Here is a 19,428-nt window from a genome sequence, read left to right as displayed (position 1 = left end):
GGAATTTAAGACAGGAATCCTCAAAGCCACTGCTAATCACAGGCAAGCCACCGGCACCATTTTCCATACATAATACCTCACCTCTCTGCTTCAAGGCGCATTTCCTCACGCTTTTGCCTCCTGAGTTCTCTGCGGCGTTCAAAGTCATCCATGGTGGGTGTTCAAGCGTTCAGAGCTCTGGAAAGATCCAAATCTAAAAGGGAGATGACCACTTAGATGAGAAAGAAAACACAATGGATGCATTTAACGAACTGAGTCCATTTAGTTTTGTTTTGCTTTCTTAACTTCGCTGTAACTATTTTCTTTTTCCATCAAAAAATTTAACTTCCTCAGTATTGTTGAGATAAACAAGATTAATGAAATGCCTTGTAGGATAAACATAGCCCATGCCTGCATTTAGTTTCCTAGTTAAAATTAAATCAACATGCTTTAAGTAAGGACTGTATACATCTGTTAGCCACAGACTAGCTATTTGTAACGTCACAGGTCTTTTCTACAAACAAAAGCAACAATTCAGCAGGATTTTAACTTTAAGCTTCCAATTTTTACTGGAAGCAGTAAAAATGCTGCACAAGATATTTCTTATTTTCTTTAGTTGCACACATATTTAAAAGTTTTGCAAAAGTTAGTCCTCATCTCTCCGTTCCCACCCCCACTTCAAAAAAAGGGAAAAGAAAGGGAAAAGAAGAAAAGAGAAAATGGGAAAAGAAAGGGACAAGAAGAAAAGAGAAAATGAGAAAAGAAAGGGACAAGAAGAGAAAAGGAAAAGAGAAAATAGGAGAAAAGGAAGAGAAAAGAAGAGAGAAGGAAAAGAGGAAAGAAGGAAAATAAGCCGCAGTTTTTAAATACCACCCAGGAGGAGCCAAACTATGTATAAATCCTGCTCAAAGAACCAAAAGTAGCAATTTTTTTTTTTTTTTTTTTTTTTTTAGTTTAATCCACGCGTTTTCCCCATGCCCTACCTTCGTCTTTATGATTTAGTCCATGAAATATTTTCCCCTTTACAGTTCTTCATATACAAAGCCTTTCCAGCCTTGGTTTATATCCCATCAAGCCGAGTATTACAGAATTCCCCTGCAGCCCCCAAACCAAAAATGACTACCAGAAAAGGGAAAGCTGTTCTCTTTTTGTCCCTGCTTTGTTTACAGAGCTGTCAGTGGTTAGTTAAACTCTGCCTGGAATCTGGCATTTAAGGCCTGCTCTAAGATTGCTTCCTGTGCAGGGCTGGAGGCCTCAGCTTCCTCTGCAACCCTAGCCTAGGCGCTGCACTCAGAGGATTTCCACCCCCCCACGCCCCGTCCCCGTCCGTCCCCCCCCCCCCAAAAAAAAAAAAAAAAAAAAGTTTTCCAGTCTGTTAGCACAAGACCGGCCATTTAATCCGCAGAGAAAGCCAGCGTGCAGATGCAGACTAAAATTTTCAAAGGTGGCTTATGAACTGCTTGCAGTTTAAGGGAAACAAAGCCAAGGTGCATTTGTAAATTATCTGAAGTGCTCTGTTTGCAGATGTAGATCTGCCTTGCGCCTTTATATTCCTGCCCGCCGGTGCAGCATCCAAGCGCCCTCCCCATAAAATCACTGGCAGTAGTAAAGCCTCTCATGACTTAAGGGAATCCGTGGCTTTTTCTGCCCCCTTTTCTGGATTAAAACACTGCTGAGGGCAGGGGGTTTGTGAAGGTTATTTTATTAGTTTACTTTTCCTGGGGGTGTTTTTCTTTCCCATTTGTTCCTGGATTGGGGAATTTTAAATTTTGTTGTTGTTGTTGTTGTCATTTTCTTCCTGTTTGGCTGGCTGGGGTTGTTTTGTGGACGTTCAAAGGTACCTCCCTTTCCTTCCTTAGCCCGACAAGCCCCTCACGCTGGTGACGGAAGTGGGGTACCAGAACAGACCCATCCTGCACTGTGGTAGGACCCCAGTTCTGTGGGAGCTGGTAGAAATTTTAGGACCCACAGGAAGCACAGAAAAGGGCTAGAGTAGTAAAAAGGACAATACGGGGCTTCTTCATGAAAGAAACCATGACCGGTTCCTAGCCTCTCCCTCCCTCCTTTCCTCCCTCCCTCATCCCTAGCAGCAGGAGGCAGGAACAGTGCGAAGAGAAACAGCTTCAGGATTTCCAGGAGAAGTCAAGTAACACAGCGCAGAACAAGGAGGCCAATGAGATATCATGGCCCAGTGCCCAGCAGTCAGGGTGAACCCAGCAACTGGGGATACTCCTGCTTGGTTCTACCTCTGATTTACTTTGTGGCCTTAGGGACCCAGCCTTAGTCAATTTTGTGCCTCACAGTCCTTTTGTTATCTCCACCAATTGCAAATTCTTCTCACTGTGCATTTGCAGAAGGCCAAAGTACAACCAGGCCCTGGGTTCGGTCCCAGCCACTAGCTGTAACTGTAACGACAGTACTAAAAAAGCCATATCCTACAAACAGGAATGTCTGCTGCAGAGAAGGGCTGAGCAAAGACGATAAAGGGAAATTCTTTCTGAACCTTTCCTACAGAGGGATGGTAAAGGGAAGGCTTCCAAGTCTGACTATACAAAGGTTTTTCTACATGCACGCAGCTGGACCTCTGACTTCTGACCTGTCCTCACTGCAGGATCAGGTGGTAACACAAGACCTAAGTTATTCTGTCATTGCCCTCTTTTTTTTTTTTTTTAATACTCCCACAAAAAGGATCAAATATCTCATTAAAGCTTGACAAACTGAGACTGCAAGCAGCTTTGTGAGTTGTACCCCATTAGTCCAAATGTCCCATTTTCCCATCTGTCTCCACTTCAGTTGTCCCAAAGCCCTGGTGTGGAGGTGTGGACCTTTCAAATGTTGGTATAGGACTGGTCAGTGAGAAGCACGAAGAATATTTTGCTCCAGCTGGCTACTGCCACGACATCCACTGTATCCCTAAGACTACCATTGCCCTTTCTTTCTACCTCCTCCACCTGAGAAGCGAAAACAGGACCTTTTCATTGCCCCTTTTGCAGCCGAGAGCAACTCAGCAAGCAACACTCATTGTCTAAGTGTGACTTGTTCAACCTGGCACCCATGAAATGCAGGTATGACAAGAGTTCTACTGCACCATCTGGGAGAATTAGAGTTCCTTAATCTATCTTCAGTCAAAACAAATAAATCTGTTTTCTGTTAAAATCTGTTGGAAAACTTTTGGAAATTATTTTCCCCACTCCCTTTTTAATTCTGCATTAGAAGCATTGAATGCCACTCAGGTCTTTCAGAAACAGGCATAACTTCATTGAAGTCAAAAGGTGGAGTTCAATGGATTGATTTGTCCTTTGTCACACCTCATGCATGCTCTTTCTTTAATCTGAGATGTTGGGTATCACTGGCAATCATATATTACCAATAGTAAAGCTTACATTTAAAGAGGCTCTTCTTTCCTCCATAAATTAGTTTTTAACATTCCTTTCATGTAAAAGCACATCTGCAACTGTTACTGTAAACTTGGCCAAGTATTCATGTTGACTGCAGATAATGAACTCTTGTACATATATATACACACACACATACATACTCGTATCAAGCAGCTTTATTCCTTCCCAAACAGAATAGTTCATCTGGGACTCAAGGCAAAATAAATGTATTAGGTCATGTGAACCCACAGTTTTATTCCAATCTAACCTGTGCCTTGTTTCATCTGACCATGCTTCTTAGGACTTCCAAGCAAAATTCATCAATAGCAAACCAACCAAGTGCAGTTCATAGAAAATCAAATTTTGGAGGTTTCTCAAAGTCCCAATTTCTGTTCTCAGAACATTTCACTTCCATCTACATGTTTATGTCCAAACCACTGACTCCATGAGAAGGAGGCAGAGAATTACCTAGAACTTCGACAAGGAAGTAAAAAAACCCATCTATTAAAATCTCTGTTTGTGGCATAAGGTACATTTTCCATCTCATCTTTCACAGGAGTAAAAAAAGCTTATGTACATTGGTGGGGCATTTTTAAGTCTGATTAACATATTAGTTAACACCTCTGTGGCATCCTGAGCAAAACTATGTAGTGATTATGTAGAATAGAGATTCCCAGCTGGTGCTCTGCAGACTACTGACGGCCCAGAGGACCATACCATGGTCCAGGCCCTTCATTCAAATATGTGCTGAATAGGTTTCACCCACCCTGGCTACAGCATAGGTTACCACAGTGAGTGCCACACACGTTCTCGCAGGTGCCAGGCCCTGTGTCAGCTCCTGCTGCTGCAGGGTGAACCACATGAAGATGTTGACAGGGAGCTTTTGACAGGACATGGTCCCTGCCACAGAGTTCACTCCTTGGGTCTGCAACTAAAAGATCCATGGCTTTAAATACCTGCTGAGGTCCATCTCGCACATCCGTGATCTAATTCAACACTGGAGAAGGAGCGTTACAGAGCTGCACCATCCCACAGGTGTAAGCAAACATCTAGCGTGCTGCTGCTGACACTGCAACACACTTCTAAGCATGCAGCAGGAGGACCTATCATCTCAGGGCCAGTCAGTTGCAATGGAAAGTCCCCATTTGTCTTTATTCCCTTGGCCAGGCTGAGTGCGGGTATGCCATTTCCACTCCTCCCACTTCCTTCCTCATCTCTCTCCTACTGCACATTGACATAAGGGCCAGGCAGAGCTTTCTCTTGACATTTGGATTCGCATATACTGGTCCCACCCCTGATCTTGGTGACATTTGTCTATCATCTCCCATTAACAGACAAAGGAAGAAACAAGACATAGCTGGAAGCTGCTGGCACAGCCACTGATTCTCATGTTAGAAGGATTGACCCTTGACTCTCCCCTTCAAGTGTCCTCTGAAGTATTTCAAATATGTTGTCCCCAAAGATCAGAAGATACTGAAATATTATTCGTATACAGACTAGAGTTGAAATCCTAGTCCTGTTGGAATCCCTGGCAGACTTCCCAGAGACTTCAATCAGGAGTGGATTCCACCCTTGCAGGCCAAATTCATCTAATATACACTATGAAAGATCAGTGAGCTCACCCGGCATGACAGAAACTGGTGTGATCTCAGATTATGCCCACATAGGCTACTTTGTCCTCTCATACCTTGCTGCACACACACGTAAAGGCAGAATTTCTTTTACTCTTGCAATGCTTACTTGTGGGAAACAAATTATTTTTACTCATTATCATTATCCCTGAGGAAATACTTAGCATTTGCTGCAGATACAAAGGGCAGCTGAAAATGGCGTTGCCCTTTACTACTGTTTAATCATAAGTGAAGATATCCCAGGTAATGACAATGAGGCCCCCATCTTGAAGGACAAAACACACTGAAATCGAAGGGATTTTTATAGTGCATAAAACAGTTTGTAAAAGTGCTTAGTCCCAAAATGCGCTCTGACTTGCATTCACTTCTTCTCTGCATTCAAACACTGGGAAGCAGGCTCATGGGATATCATTCACTAGTTACCCTTGTCTTTTATCTGCTTCTACCAGCGAAGACCTTCAGCTTCATCACGTTAATCTAATCACAAGAATGCCCACATCATGCATTTAGTCCTCCTGCATGCTTTGTTGCAAATCTGTGCCCCGACTGTTGAAAATCGTGGCAATGCCCCGGCTGTTGGCCAGATTCATCTCTCACTGAAATCTCTAAGAGCAGAAAAACAGTGCCCATGCCAACACCTTCCAGTCAGGAGCTATTTGTTTCTTAATAATAGGAAAGAACAGACAAACATCACTAAGAAACAGGTTAGGTCCAGCTCGGATGACCAAGCCATATTAAAGAGGAGAACACATTTTGTCTTGCCCTATAAATGGCAATGCCAATTCTCCCATTGATTTCTATTAGAAAAAAATCAGAGCATAGGAAAGAATATCACACAGACAGAAGAAGCTGCCACAGCTGTGGAAAAGCCAGTCTTCAGTTTCTGGCCTACACAAATAAAACTGCCACATTGTGTCCATTCAATTTGTGCCTTTAAAGGCACAGGGAAAAGGAAAAATTACTTATTCTTGTCAATGCTCTCTCATCTGACTTCACATCCTCTGGAGAGGGAGCCTCACACTAGCTCAGCTGGCAGATGTCACAGATGCATCGCGTGCCCTGATCCTTCCAGCTGCCTCCTCTCTGAGGGAAACAGCGTAGCAGCAAGCGTGGCCGGTGGAGGGTGCATCGGGACAGATGTGTAATGGCACAAGTCTCGGCCGGGACAGCAACCGTCTGGGAGAGGAGCACAGCCTGACCCCGAACCGGAGCTGGGTGCAGCGGAGGTACAGCTGGGGACAGAAATGCCCGCAGGAGCTGATGACCATGCACTGAGTGCTAATTGCCGTGATGCTGTTAGTCCCTTCTTGATGTGCAAAGCCACAACAAGCCCACGTGGCGAGGTACCACCACAGTGGTGTGAAGCAGGACAAGCCACGGGAGCAGAAAGCATGCTGGGGGCTCTCGCCTAGTGGAGTTAGTTGCCCAATGATGCAGACAGGAGTGACACAAGTCAGGGCAGTCTAGTGTCCATCATGACAAGGTGGCTTGCGCTGGGAGCAGCAGTCACAGCTCTGGCAATAGGCAGAGGGTCTGCGCTAGGAGCAGGGCAGGCATTAGCCAGGGAAGATGTTGCTCTGTCCAAGTGCAGGATTTCTTCTGCACCAGAACTGGCAAGGAAGCCAGCAGCAGCAGTGCAGCTCCCCATACTTGCCTCTCCACTAGAGAGAAGGGTTTCCCCCTCCAGGCAGGGAGCTGATCAGAGATGGGAAGTATCTGCCTCTCTGCCTCCCTGACTTCTGCTACTCTGCTCCCCTCCCTCTCATTTGGTGCTCCTCTCTTGTCCTACCCTTGCACCACCCCTGTTGACCTCCATGCTCACATGCAATATTTCAACAGTACATTGTCTGAACTTATTTGTGTCCAAGTAGGTTTTATGAATGTTTTACCACTCTAGTCACACTCTTTCTCTGCATCTCTCAGGTCTTGAATTAAAAAGCTAAGGTAATGCCGTTAAAAATAATAAAACGTTCGAGCAAGTCTAAGGTAAGGTTCCAACAGCAACATTCACTCAGCCAGACTTCAAACTCCACATGTTTTCTGGAACGCATTTCAAAATACAAGATCATGATATATTAAGCTACATAGTCAGTCATAAAAAAGTAATAGAAAATAATATGAAGATACCATGCAGCCAGCTTACTGTGGCTTCGTTTTTGTATTTTCAACCCTTTTTCTTTTCCTCTTAAAACATGCAGCCCTAGGATCCAGCTCTGCCTAGTGCTGAGCATCATAAACTCTAATGAGAGTTGAGGGGTCTCTGTTGCTTGCTCTATTGAACCAGCAATGAGCAACAATACCAAGTTTTAGTTATCATCCCTGCATTTTTAAAGAAAAAAGGAGTACTACAAAAAAAACAGCCCTACAGTTCTTTGGTTTGCTAATCTTACTAGTTGTGCCCTAAGAGACACTAAGTATTTTGAATCCAACCAGTTCCTCAGAAGAAATGAATGATAAATTTTCAAGGTCTTGCCTGTTGCTCTTGAACTTTAATTAACACATCTTCCCTGCAATTACCTGTGCACTTACTTTGCTCGAACACAATGCATGTCACTGTGATAGATACATTGCAGCTGAAAGTCCAGTTACTCAGTGGCAGAACATCATGGAAATCTGTGGAATTCCATCAGAAATGGATCCAGCTGCAGAAATTTCTACTGGGCTTTTCCAGCTCACACTTTTAAAGTCATCTTTACAAATGAAACCCAGATTGTTTCCTGCCAAGTAGCTATATCAATTCATCTCTAACAAGCAGCAATTCTGTGTCGTTTTGGTTGAAAATTGAAGCATGAGGTCAGTGCCAGCTTTAAAGAGGTAAAGCAGGGCACCAAAAATGCAAAGCTTTTCAACAGGACAACTCAGACAGGGTACCACGAAATAGATGCCACTCAAACCATTTGCCATATTTGAAGTTTACATCATAGACCCAATTTATGCTGATTTTAGCTGAAAGCAAGGAAGCACTAACACAACAACCAGAAGACCCAACAGCAGTAAGGCTTTGTTACAACAAAAAAAATGACAGGCAAGATGACACACTTGCATGCTGTGCATGAGCCAGCATAAATCCTGACACAACAAGATTACGATATTGCCAGCTCCCCTCATGAGACTCGCACAGAGAAGCTGTTAAATAATCTTGACAATAATCTGACTGCTATATAGACATTCAGGCACAAACACTTATTGCCAGCAAATACCGCAACAGCAATGCATTGGTACATCAGTAACGTTGTATGACACTGTACTGCTTCGCTCTGCAGGGGAACAGCGTCGCCAAAACATTCAACAGAGCCTGGCTCAGCATCAATGAAACAAGACAGGTGAGGCCTGACAGTATCCCGTGCACTTAATACTGACAGCACACAGACATACATACTTACTTTGTATTAATGTGTCAAAGGAAAGTTACACTTGAGCACTGTATCAAGCCCATAGATTTTACAGTTGTTTGATTTTTTTAGGAACAGTGCCTCAGACAATGTCTGTGTGGTCCAGAAAAGAAAATGTTTAATTTTCCTTCAAAAAATAAATGGAAAAAAAATATACATCTCTGTACCGCGCATTATCTGCTACCTTTCCCCAAGTCCTCTTCCCTAAGGATCCAAAATGCCTATAGAGTCTCCTCCAGCCGCCCTTGTTATCACATTAGGTCCACCCAGCTCAGAATGAGACACAGAATGCACATGGCTGGCCACAGTCTAAGTTCTGGGCACCAAAGGCCCACGAAGCACATTTTTCACAGTCAACCCACAGAGTGGGGTTATATGTGTACAAAGTGTTGCCCAAAACCAGAAATACAAAGGTGGAAGGGGAGGGAAGGGAGGACAACGTCCCATCTGTTTGTAAGTGCTCTACAAATAGGAAAGCATCCTATGTTTACTAAGCAAATTCTTTTTCATAACTGAGTCACCTCATCTTTAGTTATGGGCTAGCTGGAAAAAAAATTGTTGAACTCAGCCTTCAAATTTTGTACCTTCTTCAAAATGACGAAAGCAGAAACTATTGCACTTTTGACTGGCATGTGTGCGCTGAGGCATCCTGATGGTGGATGCTTCACAACTCTCCAGATCTGATGGCTCGACAGGAGTGGAGTACAACTAGAGACAACCTCTGCAAGGATACCCTATTAAATATGTGAAAAAAATCCTTAGGAAGGCAAGGAAACAGAGGCAAGAATGGGAAAAGAGGTCTGAAAAAAGGAATAGAGTCTGAAAAAGATGTACAGAGACGGATCAAACTAAAATCCCAGATCATAATGCTTGCAAAACTTGGAGGATTTTTACAATCCATACCCCAGAAAAAATCCTGAGAATAACTTGCACCCTTAAGGTGAACAAAGAAAATAAAAGCCAGATCTGAAATTCATAAATAAACATGAGTAAACTAGCCAGATTTTTCAGTGCTTACCTGGACCAAATCAAACCTTTACAACTTGTAAATACTGACAAATGTCACTTCAGATATTATTAAAGGATTCTCTAAACATAAAAGACAGGTTGGTCTGCAGTTAAATCTTTTCTCCTTTGCTTTTCCAATGCTGAAAATAATTGAAAACAGAAGACATGCTTCTTGATGTAGCCTAACTTTTTAGGAACAGAAAGTATAAAAGTTAGTTATATAGCTGACATTGCACTTCAAGTTTGCACTCAGTTGCACCCATATACCTTTACACAAAGCTAGGTAAAAAAACAAAAGCATGAACACTTACAGTCATATAAAATACATGTGCAATATACCCTAGAGCACCTAGTAAGTGATACCACTTGCCAGACACGCCAAATAAAAATCCTTATAAAGATGGACCAGTTCTTCTGGCCAAGGAGCGTTGGAGAAGACACACACTCGTAATGTACTTCTTTCAAACAAAATGGTGTCACAAATGACATTAGAAAAACTCTGCCCAGAGCAAAATGTTGTGTAGGGAATACATCTGATGGCAAAGTCTGAAGGATGTGCGTATACTTCAGCGAGGGCACATATTGGGAACAGATCTGAATTTTTACTATCTTTGCTACTGCTTTAAGTCCATATTATTTTGGTATTTACTTTTAAAAGGAGACAGAAATATCTTTGGAGATGACTAAGCAGTTTCTTGATTTCTATTAAGTACCAAAAAGCAGTCCTGCCAATTTATTAATATTTAAGTTTCTACAACTTAATACGAACTTGGTTCCAAGAACTACATAGGTCTCCTTAAAGTATGTGTAGCAAGAAGTCAATGCTGTGCCAGCTGGCAGATTAAACAAGCCATTAAAGTAGGCTCCTACTGAATTTAAAGGATTGTTTTTCATCTTTTCCCTCTCTACTCCTCTACATCCAGATGTATTATTTAGGGAATATTTTCCAGTCCCAGTAGGAAAAGTAAAAGAAATGCCCTTGGCACTTAATGAGTTTTTCCTCCGACGTGGTCTCCTGCTGCACTTGGAATTTATTCCATTACTGTATGGCTTGCAATGGTCCCAAAATACCTCCGACTATATGAAAAGATGGGGAAAGCGTGTTCGGGGTAGGTATGGTTCTTCATTCAAAAGCAGGGACAGCCTGGGGTGATTGATCTTAGCGGATTATTTCATTCAGACCATCTCTATCCCGGCATGCCACCCCACAGCCCTGCCCTGCAGCCCCTTGTGCAGGAGACCAGCACTGTCACCTGCACCTTATAGCTGGGAAAAGCGGAGCACACGCGGATTAAGGACAAGGCCAACATCAGCCTGGAGCAGGTTGGCAGAGAAGCTCATTTGTCTGCAGCCCCTGCAGGACTTCAGTGATGAGAAAAAAAAAACTGTGGTAAAACCCTGTGCCTTCAGCATATCATTTTTCCTTCAGAGGTTCAAATGCGTATTTGAACTTTGTTAAAGCTGTCTGAACTTCATGACCTAGCGGTATTCAAAGGAAGAATGAGTCTAGAATAAACTCTGGTATTAAACCAGCCCTGGTGTCATCTATAACAGTTACGTAACAGTATTTCAGATTAAAATGCCCCCTATAACAGTTTGCCAGATCAAACCTCCAAAAGATCAGAGTTGTATCTGCTCCCTGTGGCCGTTTCAGACTGACTGGAACTACTGGCAGCTGAAGGAGAAGCACTGGCTTTTGAAATGCCTGGAAAATAATTTTATTGAAATAGAAAAAAAACACCACCTAGGCCTCCCTCAGTATTTCAGTTCCTGGGTAGTAAAATGAGTTCAGTCCCATAAAGTTGCTACTGAACTAGAAAACAAAAAGGCCTTAAAACCAAGTACAGGCACACAGCCAGAGGCTGAGATAGCCAGCTCTGGAGCTTGACCATGACTCGGAGCATCTCCTTTCCCAGGAGCAAGCAGCCCCTCCAGGCTTCCACTTGGGGCCTGTCTGGTCCCACAGGGCGAGGGGGCCCTTCGCTCCCAGGCAGACCCAGCAACCATCTTGGCCCATGCAACGACTTCAGAATTTGGCTCAAACAGAGTCTGATTTGCCAAAATTATTCTGGGGGTCACAAACATTCCCTGCCCGCTTCTTAAGGGGCAGTTTAATTCTTAATTGTATAACGCTAAAGTGTAAAAACTGTGTTTTGCATGCATTCTTTGCTTCTAATACTCGGTATCCGTAAGGGGACTCCCTTGCTTGGCTAGCAGTCGGGATTCATTAGACCTTTTATGATGATTCTTTCTGGTGTGCAGATATATGATGAATCTCAGATGTTTAAATAGCATATAACAGTGCTCCATTGACCTTGCTGAGTACAGTTGGAGGGAAAGAAAGGTAATTTTCCTCAAAGAAATGTTAAAAATGTGTCTCCACTATAGCACAGATGCAGAGGATAAAGAAACTCCAGAGGGATTAAAATATTTTAGATTAATTTGGAAGAAGGCCACATTGTGTAAAGCCTGGTTAGTTTGGGCCTTTCCAATTCCATGCCATATAAACAAACCCATTTAAACTGCATTTGTTAGAAGGAATGTTTTTTAAAAAAAAAAATCCCCCAAAGTAGTTGTAACTCAAATGACCTCCAGTTCTGTATTCTCTTCTTACTGCCTAAAGAACAAACATATGTACAATATATTCTAGCCAGAGCTTGTGCAGTTGCTGCATGATTCATACTGCTTGAAAATTAAGTCATTCAAGTAAAGGGATTCTGGCTCTCTCAAGTAAGGATTTAAAACTGAAGCAAGGTTAGATCTGGTTGGTTTTGGAGACAACTTCCATACTTTGAACAAGACCATTGCTTACAGATCTTTGCTTTGGGCTAGGTGGAAGGAAGTAAAAGAAGAAAGGAAATTGAAAGGAAGAGATGGAAAGAAAGGAAAAGAGGGGAAAAGAAAAGAACCCATACCATTAACACAACTATATAAGACTAATCTAATGTTCAGTGTGCCACTGTCTGGCAGAAGCAAGTCCTTAATGTTTACTCACTTTCAAGGTCAAATTTTGCCCCTTTTACTCACACAGAATAGAGTTTTGCCTGCAGAGTCTTCCAAAGAGACAAGTCGCAGAGTGTGGTACTAAATAATCATAAAAAGTGAACGGTTGCTGACCCTTATGAGTTAATCAAGTTGAGACACAAAGGAATATGAGGGTAGCAGTTAGCCAGCCAGAGGGGCGAGAGCATGAAACACACAGTGAGTCATTTGCATGATTAGCATCTACAAAACAGCAGGCACTTAAAGTAAAGGGACTTTCCTTATCATAAACCATAAATCCCAGAGCAACTCAACATGAGGAATACCTTCCTATCTGCCATGTGGATGAAGAGAGTTCTCCAGTGGTCCCAGGCCTCCTTGAGTTCTTGAAATGGTACCCAAGTATTTGGCCATAACTCAGTCACTGCGCAAATTCCTCTCCCCTCAGAGGATGTGAGGCAGCTGGCCCAGCCAAGGACAATATATTGTCACTCTCTCCCAAATACCCAAAGGAGCCAACATGATTTCACCACTGAATGTAACCATCTTGGAGAGGAATATGGCAACTTGACTGAAGTTCAGAACAATACAACACAACAGTTTAGAATACAAAATGAGGAAAAATGTCATTTTCATTACAAGTAATGTACTTTCAGAGAATAAAAAGATTAATTTAAATTCTGGGATTTGAGGGCTAGCATCCCTTCTCTTATTGAAGTTATTATGAGATGTTCTGAATATGATATTACAAGAGGCTATGATGGTTCTGACATTATGGCCATAAAATTCAACTGTGATGATGGCTTCTGCAGCTATCATACATTTGATAGCACATCATTTGCTTGCTACAATGCTACCGGTTTAAGTTTTCCGTGTGATTTTTTTTCTCTTGATGGTTACTGCACATTAGTGATAAACACGTTCTCCAGCATCTCCTGCATATTTTTACTTTGATTGCATCTATAACCAGCCCTGTGCTCCCATATTCGTCCTGGTTGCATGAATGGAAAAGATACATTAAGCTCTCTTTGGAGATACTCCAGGTTTGCAGGGATATAACCATAACCAGAAAGCTGGCCAAGGCGATTTTTACGTCATCAAAAAATCGATTCAGAACGTAGAACTTCTTGTGGTTGTGGTTTTTTCTTCGAACGTCATGTATGGACCTTTGTTTGTTGACATACCACTCTACACATTCATGAAAACAAGATGTTCTCCAGTCACTTAAACTATCATAGTAAAACATTTTAAATAAATACTTCACATAATTTCAGAAACAGATGCTAGACAGTAAAATTGCATGTTTGCAACAGAAATGGCCAAGACCTATTTATTAGCACTTGGAATTTTCTATTTTGTGCTTCACATTATCACCAGCAATGCATGAAAATCACAACAGCTATTACATCCTAAACTTTCCTTTTGAAATTTATTTATTTTTTAAATTTAATGGAAGAAGTTTATGAGTAGAAGTTAATATTTTTCAACACTCTTAACTCTGTCCTTTCACTCACATGCCTGCCACAATTCTACGTCCACATATTTTTTCTTTTCTGCATCTTTAGTAGGATTTGGGTTTGTCTGCCCTACCATCTCACACAGTGGCTTATATAGAGGCTTCTCTACTCCATGTAGAAAGACATACAGGACTCGTGTGATAATTTCTGCCATGGCCAAAATATCATCAAGTCGTTCTAACTTCCACCTGTCTGAAATAGAAGTTATGCTCTGCAGAGAAGTTTCCCACTTTCACCTTAGCAGTGGCATCCTTCCTTTGTGGAGTACCACTTAAAGTTTGGAAGGAGAAATGCCCTTCACACTGCTCATAGTCCCAAAGTTACTGCATGGACCCTTAAAAAAAAAATCCAGTTCTGAAAGGTACCTCTTTTGAGATGCTTTCTTTTTCAGTTTAGCATCAACACTGGTAATCATTAATCTAAGAAAGTTTATAAGATATTCAGCCTAAATTTTGCTTCTCTTAGTAGTTCTAGCCTAGATATTGTTCCTTGTAGTACTCCTAGTTAGACACTAGTATACTAACAACATAACTCCGTTCTTAATATTGCCTCTTTCCTGATTGATTCAAATGGAGTATGTCTGTTACCTGTAGTAATAAATTTTGAAATCTTACTGGCTCTTAGTCAAGTGGCAGAAGTAAGATTAATTTGATTGCTTAATAAATCACATTGTTTCAGTTTAGTTACATCCTACAGCCAACTTTATGTTGCCTGAGGTAGTCAGGGGATATGTTAAGGTCATACAGATACACAGCGTGGACGCAGATGTACAGCAATGTAAAGTCACCCAAACGGCTTTGCTCAGAGCCATTTCAGTTTACGAGTAGGCTTTATGAGCTCCAGTAACAAGGGAACCCCCCAGCTGCTTCCACACAAAGCTCCTCAGGTGCGTCAACTCTGCGTTTCCATCCCCTGGGCTCCTGGCACCCTCCTCGCTCAGGTGCTGGATGCGGTAGAGAAGCTGTGCACAGCCACCTAGCACCAGAAATGAGTCAAGACCCAAGACGTGACTGCAGAAAGCTGGCTCTGGCATCCCTGCATCTCTGTCCGGACTAATCTGCTGCCTCAATAAACTGTACTCAGTTAACACTGATGGTTAGTTTGTTAAACACTATGTAGACTTAGTTTGTATGGAATAAAACCCCCTGAAAATTCTGGTAAGAAAAAAATAATAACTGGGGGAAATCAATTAATAGAAACAATTCATTAAATTAAATTTTACTTTGAGGTTTGCGGTTTCTTTTTTGCAGACTTTTCTCAAGTTTTGCTGTTCAGTATTTTCTTTGTACTTGTAAGGAAAATAGCACCTAGATTACCCTCAGTTTTAACATAAGGCAAAAACTTGACAGAGATTTGTCTTTTAGTGATAAAACTAGTGAAAATAGAACACTTATGATAACCCTATCTTTGAAAAACATCAGTAAAAACCCCCCAAGCTCCATGAACATGTTGCAGACTGCACATGTCACATAACTAAGGACTACAATTCTTTGCCTGAGGCTCCCACGTTTAACAAAGGGAAACACTGCTTTCAACAAAAGATGCTATTCTAGTTATGTGCCCTTTTACCCTGTCAGAGAAACAGCTGGTATCATAAAGTCACAGCTAATTTGTATCATGTCTGCACTAACAGTCAGATTCAGTTTGTATCAAACTTTCAAATTTGGACTTAATACCAGTTGATGGATGACAGCTTTTCTTGCCTCCTCCCCTTCTCAAAACATATTTAAACATTGCCTCCCACATAAAAAACCTCCAATATTCAAAATACAAATGGAATCTTTAACATGTTTCACATAACCAGAATATATGAAAATGTTTAAAACTAGTAAATTTAAAAAAAAAATCCTAAAGAAGGGTGAGAAAATTACAACAGCAGTTCTGAAGTTCTGTGAAAAATAAATAGTGCTTTAAGACAGACATGTGGGTACCAAGTGTAAAGGAAAATAATTTTCTCTTAAAAAGAAAAGAAAAAAACCCACAACTTACTTGCCTCGGGTAATCTCTTGCAGTTTGGGGTATCTGTTCTCCTAAAAAAAATTCAGGCTGGCTGCAGAGACTTTAAGGGCTTTTTCAAGGTCAGCACTCAACAATTTAGGGAAGGCCAATTTCACTTTTTTTTTTTTTTAAGGGACCTGTTTCTCATTTATGCTATTAGATGTCATCTACTCTCATTTTAAGATCCCCGAAGCAGAATGCCTGAACTGTGTTAAGGGACTTTAGTGAAAGTGAGAGTCAGGCCAAAGACTTTAACAGCTCCAAACCTGCAGCACTCATGTGAGAAAGAGCTGCAAAGATCAGGCTCTTCTTGGAAAACAAGCATGGGGGAACTTCCAGAGATTGGGAGTTCAAGCTCAGTTCAGATAAACATCTAACAGTGCTGGTGCGCTTCTGAGGCTACCCTACACAGCACCTGAGCCTACAACATTAGCTGGAGACAAGATATTCTTTTGGGATTTCAGCTACTTCCCACTTCCAGATGATCTAGAAGTATTTGACCAAGGCTCTTTCATCCCACAATCTGAAAGCACCACCGAAATGTAGGCAAGTAAAATCTCACAACATCCTGGGAAGCGGGGAATATTTTTTTATTTCTTTTTTCCATGCTGCACAGTATAATGATTATCAGCGTTCTGAACAATTGGCCCCATTTATCAGAAAAAGATCCGTCTGCTCCATAAACTTATGTACACCAAGTGAACAACGTCCCTGGGAAGTTCAAAGCAACAGTATCAGTAATGCAGTTTTAAAGTGACGGGAGAGCTTATTGTGATGGACCTAAGAGCAGTTGTCAATGAAGACTGAAGAATCCCAGCTCCCAGCCTATCTTTCCCTCAGCGCACGCATTTCCTGCCTTAGAAGGTTAATATTGCGCAGAAGACAGTAAGATACAGCTTCTGCTGTGCCTAAGCTGTGCTTGGCACCGCTCTCCGATGGACTCCTTGCCAGCAAACAGAGCCAAAGCGCAGCATGCTCCTGCCACATCCTCTCCAGCGAGCTATATCTGCTCTCTGCCTACTGGGAAGATGCAGATAATCAACTCCACTCCCTTCACTCCGAGCACAGCAGTGACTCTGCCCCTACATATGATCCTTGTGCTTGTTCAGATTTTTTTTTTTTAATGTTCTTAAATCTCTGTCTGGCAAGGCATGGTTTATTAGGAGCAGATTTCTCTTCAGCTACTCAGTGTGTCAGTTTTACAATTCCTAGGTGGTGTAATTCCTGGAAAATAAAAAATGTTCTTCATCCAAAATTTTAGATGAGTCACAGCAGGTTTACTTGTTTCGGTTCACCCTTAGATGAAGCATAATATTCTATATCTAAATGATGCTCTGGTTTTCTTTGTTTCAGCTGCCTGTTAACTCCAAATTTCCTACAAGCGATAATACTTTTCTAGCAAATGATGCCCACCAGTTGGGCTCGGCAGCCAAAGGCAGCCATCACATTTTCATGGGACTGTGAATTGCATCAGGAAGAACAACACTACTGCTTCCCAAGCTTGATCCCCTGGTATTAAACTAAACAAAACTCCAAACAGTTGTCTTTAACACCTCTTCAGGAACGCAAAGCATCACAAAAACCACCAGGTTCTCATCTCTCACAAAAGAGCTTTTACCAAAAAGTGCCCCGGCTGCACGTAGAGGTCACCTGAAGTCCCAGAAGCTACAGGGAAACTCAAACAAGATTGAGTGCTGCACCTCCTCTTCCAAGCAGCAGAGAGGACAGATGAGAGAAGGAAAACCCTAAGCTCATCTCAGTTTAATTCATCACAATAAAGCCATAGAAAAATATCTTCAGAGACTCCACAGAAACGCTTTCAGTCTTGAATATTTAAGAGAAAAGCTGACCAAAACCTTTCCTACACAATGTTTCCTAATGGCAAACATCTTGACTTTTAAAAAAATGTACATTTCCAAGGAAGATAAAAAACAATCATCACTAGCCAGTGACTTTGAACCTTAACCTTATAGGGTATCACTTATTTTTGAAAGTAGTTTCTATAAGCATGTCTCCAATTGTCTTCCAAAGTCAGATTTGGCTGTATTCAAGAACTAACAGAAGAGTTACAGGACTGTCATGATAATACTAAACTATATTACTGCTTTTTATAATCAGATAGAGAGATGTGCCTTGTTTCCAATACTTTAGAGAGATGAAGCTTGTTTTTTCCATTCCAAATGAGTGTATCGGTCCACACCATTTGTTTTAATGATTTTCTAAAGGCAACTAATGGCCTTTTTCATTGTATTTTCATTCACGTCCCCTAAATACCATCCTCCTATTTGGCCAGATTTACAATGTGAAAGAGGAGGTTAAGTGTGGAAAGTATTATCAGATTTTGCCTTTCCTTTTTTCTGACAGAATTCTTCCACCACTTCGACAAGTGCTGTGCAAGCACCATGGGGACTTCAGCATGAGACGGATGACACTCGCCCTGCATCTTACACTTGGAGTAGACAAATGAGTCCCTGAAGGACAGATTTTCAGATGCCATTTATGCATCAAAATAAGGCACCCGCACCAGCTCAGAAATACACTGAAGCACAGTCTCAGTTTTGAGGGACTGAAGTGCCTTTTTTCAAGACCACAGTCTGCATGCTCAGACATGTCTACAAATACAACTCCAGTTGCTGAGCTGTCAGAAAAACTCTGGAGGGCAGTCACTGCTCTCTTTGAATATCCTATCCTAAGCACAGGGGGAGAGCACTTGCATTTCTGATCCCATTTGCTTTTGGACAGTATGGCCTCCCTTCTCCTTGGGTCAAATTTTTAAGGAATTTATGTACCTTGTAAATGCACCACCCAAGGAAGCACATGGGAACTTAAATTCAGTGATCTCACTGGAAGAAGTGTTTCATGGGAAATTTTAGAACATTTAGGCTGGTTCTGAACCAGAAAGAAATTCTAATTTTGGAATATCAACATTTCCTACAAACAGGAAATCCCAGATTGTGTCTGGCTTCAGTCTCAAATACTCCCGCCACAAAGGCTCGAAAGTAATGCAGAACTCCGAAATGGCAACCAGGGCAGAGAACAGCCTGCAACAATTATCAGCCCATTCAGCACTTGCACAAACCTTCTCAGAAGCGTAGGCAAAGTTAAATTCACTTCCTCAAGGACAATGACAAAAACAGCTAAAACAGGCCCAGACCAGCATTCCTGATGGGGGGGAAGGCTGCTGGAGATGAAAGCCAATGCAACCGGTGTTCAGCCTGCCGCCATGTCTCTCCTCCTCCACGTTGCTCTTGCCAAAAAGAGGGGGAATGGAGCAGAGGTACAGAGGAGGTCCAGGCACACAGAGAACATGGTCACTCATTAGTGAGAATAAGCAGCTTGCTGTACCCTGAATTAACCGAAGATGATGGTATCTAAGGGAGTTGCCTCGACCTTGGTGCAGTATTTCTGACCCCCTCAGTCTGCTGTCATAAGCACTGCTTAAACTTAGACCCAGTCCTCAGTTTGTCTCCAGTCTGGAATTTCCGTATATTGAGGGGCTGAGGTTTACACACATTATAAACACTTCCTTTAAATGGTTTGTGAG

At 41.9% G+C, this 19,428-nt stretch overlaps 1 protein-coding gene across 5 annotated transcripts in view; it reads right to left on the bottom strand.

Annotated features, from left to right (window-relative positions):
• Positions 1–19,428, bottom strand: part of CALD1 (caldesmon 1) — a 198,152-nt gene that overhangs the window by 98,540 nt on the left and 80,184 nt on the right. For all 5 annotated transcript variants that reach the window (XM_075505398.1, XM_075505390.1, XM_075505407.1 and 2 more), the window contains one exon: positions 82–193. In XM_075505398.1, coding sequence (XP_075361513.1) covers positions 82–152 — 71 coding nt within the window. In that variant the 5' untranslated portion in view covers positions 153–193. The remainder of the gene's footprint in view (positions 1–81; positions 194–19,428) is intronic.

The sequence above is a fragment of the Mycteria americana genome, chromosome 1 (assembly GCF_035582795.1).
Source record: "Mycteria americana isolate JAX WOST 10 ecotype Jacksonville Zoo and Gardens chromosome 1, USCA_MyAme_1.0, whole genome shotgun sequence".
NCBI lineage: Eukaryota > Metazoa > Chordata > Aves > Ciconiiformes > Ciconiidae > Mycteria > Mycteria americana.
Note: the sequence above shows the minus strand (reverse complement) of the source record. Positions and strands in the feature narration are given on the sequence as shown.